Source organism: Orycteropus afer, unplaced genomic scaffold, assembly GCF_000298275.1.
Source record: "Orycteropus afer afer isolate SDZICR_OR568_19922 unplaced genomic scaffold, OryAfe1.0 scaffold00130, whole genome shotgun sequence".
Taxonomy (NCBI): domain Eukaryota; kingdom Metazoa; phylum Chordata; class Mammalia; order Tubulidentata; family Orycteropodidae; genus Orycteropus; species Orycteropus afer.
This window is the reverse complement of record NW_006921717.1, coordinates 2,243,276-2,251,192: the sequence shown is the minus strand read 5'-3', so window position 1 is coordinate 2,251,192 and position 7,917 is coordinate 2,243,276. Positions and strand designations below refer to the sequence as shown.

The 7,917-nt window shown below is 56.2% G+C and overlaps 1 protein-coding gene across 1 annotated transcript; it reads left to right on the top strand.

Moving 5' to 3' along the window:
- The first annotated feature begins 223 nt into the window (after positions 1–223).
- Positions 224–1,518, top strand: CUNH11orf86 (chromosome unknown C11orf86 homolog). The gene is made up of 2 exons (XM_042781539.1): positions 224–499; positions 1,420–1,518. Exons 1-2 carry the CDS (start codon positions 224–226, stop codon positions 1,516–1,518), a joined length of 375 nt encoding a protein of 124 aa, XP_042637473.1.
- The last annotated feature ends 6,399 nt before the right edge of the window (positions 1,519–7,917 follow it).

Below are 7,917 nucleotides of genomic sequence, written 5' to 3'. Positions count from 1 at the left end.
AGTCCACTGCTCTGAGCCCTTTCCCCTATAAGGGGGGTTGGGGGTGGGGAGGTTGACTCAGGATGTCTCGGCCCACGTGGATCGCCCTTTGGTTTACGATGGCCACCTCAGCAGTGCCAACCTTTGCCCCAAGTCAGCTCCTGTCAGAGGGGTGGAGACAGCGGACCATCTCAGAGGCCGAGTCAAGGGCTGGTACAGTACTAAATCCACTGCCTCCAGGACCATGGGGACAGGGCCACGCAGCCAGTCCCTGCGAGGACCCCGGCCAGCCTACAGCAAGCTCCAGGAGCCCTGGAGGAGGCCCCAGGAGGGCCGGCTCCGCCGAGCACTGAGCCTCAGACAGGGGCGCGAGAAGTCCAAGCCCCAGGGCCTTGACAAAGGAACAGAAGGACTAGACTACCCAAGTCAGGAGCGACTGCCAGGAGGCCTAGGTGACACAGAGGAGCTAATCCAAGCCCAGCGAGGAGGCAGCCAACGGTGGCTGAAGCAGTACCACCAGGTACGGCTGAGGGCTGGAAGGTAGAGCCATATTAGAAGGAGGGGATGGGAATGCGCAGGGAGAGCCAGGACAGAAGGTTCAAGAGGACAAGGGGCTGCGTAGACAGGAGACTGGAGAGGTATACAAAGGACCCATATTTCACAGGGTCCTGAAGGTGTCTGCGGTTTATCTCATGGACCCTAGGGAGTTACAGAGGACTGTAGAGCAGGGGAGTGACATGGTTGGGCTACTTGGAGATGATTAATCTGGCAGCCTGGTGGAAGGCTGGGTGGAGCGGGAGACAAGGTGATCAGTACAACCTCCTCAAAGTTACACCTTCCGTCTTAGCTCCCCTGGGATGAGTGGTCCGGGAGGTCTGGGCCCCCTAGGTGGGACCTGCTTGCCCCCACCTTCTTCCTCTAGGAATAAGGGCCGCTAGTGAGTAGGGAGCTCTGGTAGCATAGTGGATAAGACACTTGACTGCTAACCAGAGGGCTGGCGGTTCAAACCCACCAGCCACTCCTCGGAAGGAAGGTTGGGCAATCCTACTTCTGTAGTGATACTGCCTCCGAAACCCAAGGAGGGGTCGCTATGAGTCAGGTTTGACTCGATGGCACATAACAACAACAACAACAACAGTGAGTAGTGCAGGAGCTCTGGTAACGTAGTGCCTAAGGCACTTGACTGCTAACCAGAAGGCTGGCGGTTCAAACCCACTAGCCTTCGGAAGGAAGATGGGGCAATCTACTTCTGTACTGATACTGCCTGGGAAACCCAAGGAGGGATCGCTATGAGTGGGGTCCAACTCGATGGCACAAAACAACAGTGAGTAGTGCTTCTCTCTCTGGGGTCTAGCACCACCTGGTGGCTATAGGTGGACCAACACTCCCTCACCCGGTGGGACCTGGTCCATTAGTCCTCATCTCCTACCTGTCTCCCAGCAGGTAAGGAGAAGATGGGAGAGTTTTGTTTCCAGCTTCCCCAGTGTGACCCTGAGCCGGACAGCCTCCCCAGAACCACCAGTGGACATCACCAGCTAAGGTTGTTGGGAGCAGTGATGAGCCCCTGCTGCATCAAGGGAAACCTCTTATCTGCTGACCTACCTCTTCCCAACATTTCTGGACTTTGAATGGGGCGGCCTCCTTCACGTGGCCAGAGAAGGCCTCTGCCCTGTGTGGTCTGTGCCGACTCTCGGCCCTCCCACCCCAAGACTAGCTCCTGACAGAGACCTCAGCAGGACTGAGAAGAAGGGGACTCCTGAGGTATTCTGGGCCTGGAGGCCCCTTGGACTGCAATGCACATGAGGGTCTGAGAAGCCTGCCCAGAAGTAGGGGTGTGGATGCCTTTGGCCCCCAATAAGACCAGTCATACCCATCCAAGATGGAGCTCAGTGAAACCAGATGCATGGCTGAGAGCCTCCAGACATCCCTTGGTCCCCAGACCATGGCCCACCTGCCCTTCTCCCCAGCCGCACATGGTGGGCTGGGCACTGAGGCGCCCTTCTAGGCAGGGAGCCTGTCAAGGGCAAGGACCATGTCTGGGTGGCCCTCAGCACCGGGCACTCTGTATTTTGTCATCTTCTATCCCCCCAGCATCCCAAAGATGAAGTACGGAAAGCCTATACTTTGCATGTGACAGATGGGGAAACTGAGGCTGGGGGGACAGATTTATTGTGGTTGGCCTCTCTGGTCCCACCCCCACCCCATCCAGTGCCCAGCCTGGGGTTGAGCAGAGTAATAAAGAATTACTGATAACTAACTTGTTGTCTCAGACCCTCTCCTGAACCTCACAGGGGCAGCCTGTGCTCAGAGCTTCCAGAATCATTGGGCGGGGGCACCAGGGCCAGGTCCCCTGTGGGTCGCCAGGAGGCTGGACCTTGCCTGCCATTTGTCTTGACCGTACTCCTAGAGGAAGGTCCACCCACCCTGTGCTGACCTGAAGCCCAGCTCTGGAGAACTCTGCCCTCACCACCATCCTGCCTTGGTGCTCACCTGGAGAGGCAGGGCTTTCCCTAGGAGACTCAGAGAGGGCAAGGGGCTTGCCTAGGGCCACACAGCAGGGGAAGGTGAGCTCTTTAAGAGAAACTGACACTTGGTTTCTGGGGCTGTCCTGCTCAGACGGGACCAAGATCAAAGGTGAAGGAATAGCTCCAAGTATCCTGGGGTGATGGGGTCCTGAGGGTCCCTGGACAGAGGGCTGGATTCCCTGGTGCCCAGAGCCTGGCAGAGCCATTCAGGATCCAGAGGGTTCCTGGGAGAGCAGTGTCCCAGAATAAACAACCGGATGCTGGTTTGGACATAGGACTGTGGGAGCCAGCTGGAAGCTTCAAGTCTATTAGTCTCTGGCTTTAGATACCTCCTGTTCAGCCCCCCTTTGCAGTACCCCTGGGGTCTCTGTGGGGAACCCTAGGATCCAGAGTCCACAGCCCAATGTTCAGAGGAGGAAACTAAAGCCCAGAACGGGGCAGGCCTTCTTGTTCTCCAAGTCTCTGCCCTGGAGCTCAGCCTGGCCACTCCGTCCAGCCCTCGGGGGCTCTCCAGCCCAGCTCCGTGTGTTCTCTTCTACTCACACGCTCTGTGGTGGGTTTATCTAGTTATTTTCTTTATTCTCCCACTAGACTAAAAGTTCTACAAGGATGGGGACCTGGTTCACACTGGCACCCCAGTGTCTAGCTGTGGGCCTGGCACATAGTAGGTGTTCAGTAAATTACCATGGCATGAACAAGGGACAGTCCCAAGATCACCCAGTGAGTTGATGGCTAAGGTGGATCTGGGCTCCTTGGCACCATTTGGGGCACTCAGTTCAGGCGGAGCAAGTCCTACCTGTCTCGTTAACAACCCCACTGTCAGGAGGCATGTCTCTGGGACCCTTGGCAGAGGCCTCTGATGACACAAACACACACACACACACACACACCCTGCAGTAGCTCGCTTCCAAAGATTTCCCTTTTGCCCTGTGTCTTAGTCACACCTCTCAGCAGGAGGTGGAGCCTGTTCCCCCTCCCCTTGAATCTGGTGGTGCAGTGTCTAAGGCATTTGACTGCTAGCCAGAAGGTTGGCAGTTCAAATCCACCAGCCACTCTGCAGAAGGAAGATGGGACAATCTACTTCTGTAAAGATGTACAGCCTCAGAAAGCCAATCGGGGTCGCTATGAGTCAGAACTGACTCGATGGCAGTGGGTTTGGTTTGGTTTGGTTTTGAATCTAGGATAAGGAGCTGGGATGAGGAGCTCTGGTGGTGCAGTGCCTAAGGCATTTGACTACTAACCAGAAGGTTGATGGTTCAAACCCACCAGCAACTCTGCAGAAGGAAGATGGGGCAATCTACTTCTATAAAGATTTACCACCTCAGAAACTCAACTTGATGGCAGTGAGTTTGGTTTTGGTTTTTCTGAATCTGAGATGGTCCTGTGACTTGCTTTGCCCGATAGAATGCAGTGGGTATTCCTTTTCTGGGACTTCCATGCCTTGGCCTTAAGGGGCCTTGTAGCCTCTGTTTCTGTCCTCTTGGAAACCAGCTCATGTAGAGAAGTCTATTCTATCCTGCCAGCCAGGCCACATGGAGGAGAACTGAGGCACTACAGGCAACATCTACCACCAAGCAGCAGTCACGTTGGTGAGATGCCAACCCAGCCCCCAGCTGACTGCCACCAACACACGTGACCCCAGAAGATTCCATGTGGACAGAAGAACCGCCCAGCTGAGCCCAGCCATTCATGGAAGTGTGAGATATAATGAACTCCTGTTGCTTTACTCACTAAGTCTGGGGCTGTGTCCATTTCCTAGGGTGCCATAACACATTCCCACAAATCCTGGGTGTGTCTCCCCAGGAAGACGTCACTCCATGAGAGGAAGGCCACGCTTGGCTTTAGGGTGCTGAGACCCCATGGCTGGGTCTGTGACCACCGCACACATGTGTGCCCTACAGGGCCTCAGTTTTCCTCATCTGTCAAAGGGGGATGATAGCCTTGCCTTGCTAGTATTTGCAGTGGGGTGAGGTAACTAGAGGAGACTGAGCTGGGCTAGAACCACAGCCAAGGCCAGGTTTAAACTGGTGAGAAGGATCAGGTGTCAGACAGCGCCAGGAGGGTCAGCTTCGGAGCCACTGAGCAAGCAAACTTCTCAGAGGACACCTCCACCCCTCAACATTCCCAGCATCACGGGCACATGTGCGGGGACCTGGCTCCCCATGGAGGCTTGCCGATGGTGGTGATCAGCATAGCCCATGCAGTGAGACCACCAGCCTCTAGTCTGTCTCTGAGTTGATCCACCCTCAGCTGTGATCCATCCTCACTGTGTGGACCCATCCTCACTGTGTAGACCCATCCTCACTATATCTTGGTTTCATGCTTCTTTCTTCTATATTGGTGACCCAAGGTGGACAGAGTCACTTGCTCCTTCCCAGCCATGGGGTCTTAGCACCCTAAGACCAAGAGCTGGAAGGGGCCTGAGACCACCTCACTGGGCTCCCCTCATTCTCTCCAGCTCAATATCTCCTCCAGTGTCTCCTTGACTGTTTCTAGGACCGGGGAGTTTACTACATATCAGGATCTGATCTTTGCTTGTGACCTTGGCCCTCAAGGATTTCACAGTTTGGCCAGGGAGGCAGGGAGACGGACAAACAGACAGATGGCAGGCTTCTCTGCTAGGAGGCGGAGTAGACTCAGCGTTCACGGGAGTGGCATGGCGAGGAAGACATGATGCAGGCCCCAACCTCGTCCCTCTGAGACACTCTGGGCTTCTCTCCCCAGCACCTGTGGCTGGCAGCTGTGCCGAGGAAGCAGGTGGGAAAATGCCCCGGCAGAGAAACACAGCTGCATCAAGCGGGAAGCAGCAGGACAAGCAGAAACAGCTCCCCCAGCGCCTCTCGGAGCGAGGCTGCAATTCAGGCCGGAAGGGCTCCACGCGGCACCCAGTGGCTCCAGCTGGTCTATTTCACACATGGGAAAACTGAGGCTCCCACCCAAGCCATGGGCAACAGAGGGACTCTTGCCAGAACTGCCCACCTGCACTGAACGTCACAAGCCAGTTTCCTCAGAAGCACCAAGCTCAACGTGTCTGGCCAGTCAGGGAGCGACAGAGGGCCCCGGCCTGGGTCTAAGCCCCCTCCCTGCAACTGCAACTTGCTGGGTGACCTTGCGCCAGCCCCTGCCTTCCCCTGGCCTTAATGTTTTCCTCTGCAAAATGGAATCCTGCTCTCTGCCTCTCCCACAAGCTGAAGGCCAGATGAGAGGCTGAGTGGGCAAAGCTTTGCAAACTCTAATGCCCTGTGTCCTGCGGGGAGACATCATTCCCACTTCCTCCTCGTCACCCCCGTCATCAAGCTGGAGAACAAAATGGGTAAACTCTCTGCAGCCTCACTGCCTGAGACTGAATCCTGGCTTTGCCACTTACTGGCTGTGTGATGTTGGGCAAGTTACTTAACCTCTCTGTGCCTTGGTTTCCTCATCTGTTCAATAAAAATAGTAACAGTCCCTCCTGGCTTGATTACCTGAGTGAAAGCATGTGGAACCCTTATAACCCGAGCCCAGGTCTTAGAGCCTGTGGCAGGATGCTGTCCCTGTGTGACCTTGGGCAAGTCCCTTCTCTGAGCCTCGACAGCTTCCTCTGGAGAATGGGGTGCTAATAATAGCACATGGCTGGGGTGTTTTGTGGGGATGAAAGGAGCCCAGGTACATGCAGTGCCAAGCTCCAGGCAGCCCGTGCTGGTTCCCTGAGAACCTCCGGAGGCCCAACTTGAGGCTGGCGTGTCCTCAGCTCACCTTGGCCGGCCAGGCCTTGGCAGGGCTGTGGGCAGCCAGATGGGGCCATGAGGATCCGGGAAAGTGGACCCAGCCGCAGATGGGCACCCTGGGGCCTCGCACGAGCTGGTTTCTCGTTCGGGAATGGGTGTGGAAGGCAGGCTCTCTCCTCCTCCCCACCCGGACTGTGGCGTCACTGAACCTGCCTCCACCCCAGCCAGCCTGTCTCCTTCCAAGAGCTCCAAGCACACACAGTCAATTCAGCCACCACTTAGCAGTGATCACTCAGGGCCCCACTCAGGAGCGGACTTCAGAGAACATGAAGTCCTCCCCCAGCCAAGTCCACAAGGGACCATGAGCACCCAGTGGCTCTCTCTGCCTGCAGATGGGCCCAAAGAAGAGGAAGAGTAGCTCTCAGCTGTGGGGAATCAGAGAAGGCTTCCTGGAGGAGGGGACAGTGGGGCTGAGAGTGGGATGCACAATGCTCCCCCTGCCCCCCCACCCCACCCTGTGGAAAAGTCAGGAGAGCATGCCAGGGAGAGGGAACAGCACGTGCAAAGACCTGGAGGTGGGAAGCAGCTGGAATTCCGGAAGAACCAGGCATAACTCAGTTTTTCTGGGGGAAAAGTAGGAGCGGAGGGATGAAGACATACAGGGACGAGGGACAGGGCTCAGAGGACCCGGGATGGCGAATGGGAGTGTCTGCCCTTCACCCGAGGAGCACCGGGGAGCCAGGGCAGGATTTTCAGCAGGGGAGAGAGAGCTGCTTAGGAAGAGTGCTGTGACCACCCCAACATGGAGGAAGAGTGGGGCCCACTGGGGAGTGCAGACAAACTGGCTTCCCATCTCACAGATGAGGGTCTCGAGGCCCAGAGGGAGAGGCAGGCTTGACTGGATCACGTTCCACGAGATGACCCAGGGCCCAGCTGCTCTGGACCCCCAGTCCTCTGCTTACCCACCAGATCCACTTCCCACCATGTGCCTTCTGCCGGGGCCAGCCCTCCCCAAGTAGCCACTCCCAGGGGGCGGGGCCTTAGGCCTCCCTTCCTCAGTGGAGGGCTTCAGCCCTGGCAGGAGTCAGTGTCAATGAAGACATGCTGAGAGGGCCGACTGCAGGCCTGGGCTGCTGCTTCTGCTCCCATGTATTCTTCTGGTGTTGGACACGCACCTCAATCTCCCCCAATCTCCCCTGCTTCCATGCTCAGTGCCTCTAGAGCCAAATCTCAACTCTGCTCGCTTGTCCTGCCTCCTGGAACACACAGACACCAGACAAGTGCAGGTGATTGTGTGAGATGCTCACAGGCCAGACGGTTGGAAGTGTGGAATCCTAGCTGTTCCTGATGCCCACCTCCCTATCTTCCCCCAGAAGAACAGGCCCAGGGACTGGGTTAGCAGCTCCATGAGGAAGTTAATCAGCCTGGTGGGCTCTCTGTAATCAGGGGAGTTCCCTGGGGGGACTTCTGGGTCACTCTGTGAAGGAGTCCCCATTCCTGGAATGGAAGCTGGGAACCTGTTCCAAATCAGAATACTGGCTCTTCAGAGACGCTGAGAACACATTAGGTTGGTCTGCTAGGTTGATTCTAGCTCTGTGAGCTCAGGGAAGTCCTTTATTTACTCTGGGTTCCACCTTTTCTATCTGGGAAATGAAAGGATTGGATGGCTTTTCTAAACCCACACTAGCTCTGTTGTTGTTGTTGTT

Excerpts from the sequence above, each read along its gene's own strand:
- CUNH11orf86 (XM_042781539.1), top strand. The coding sequence starts at position 224 with ATGGGGACAGGGCCACGCAGCCAGTCCCTGCGAGGACCCCGGCCAGCC. Across the intron at positions 500-1,419 it reads GGCTGAAGCAGTACCACCAG|CAGGTAAGGAGAAGATGGGA; the intron begins GTACGGCTGAGG and ends CCTGTCTCCCAG.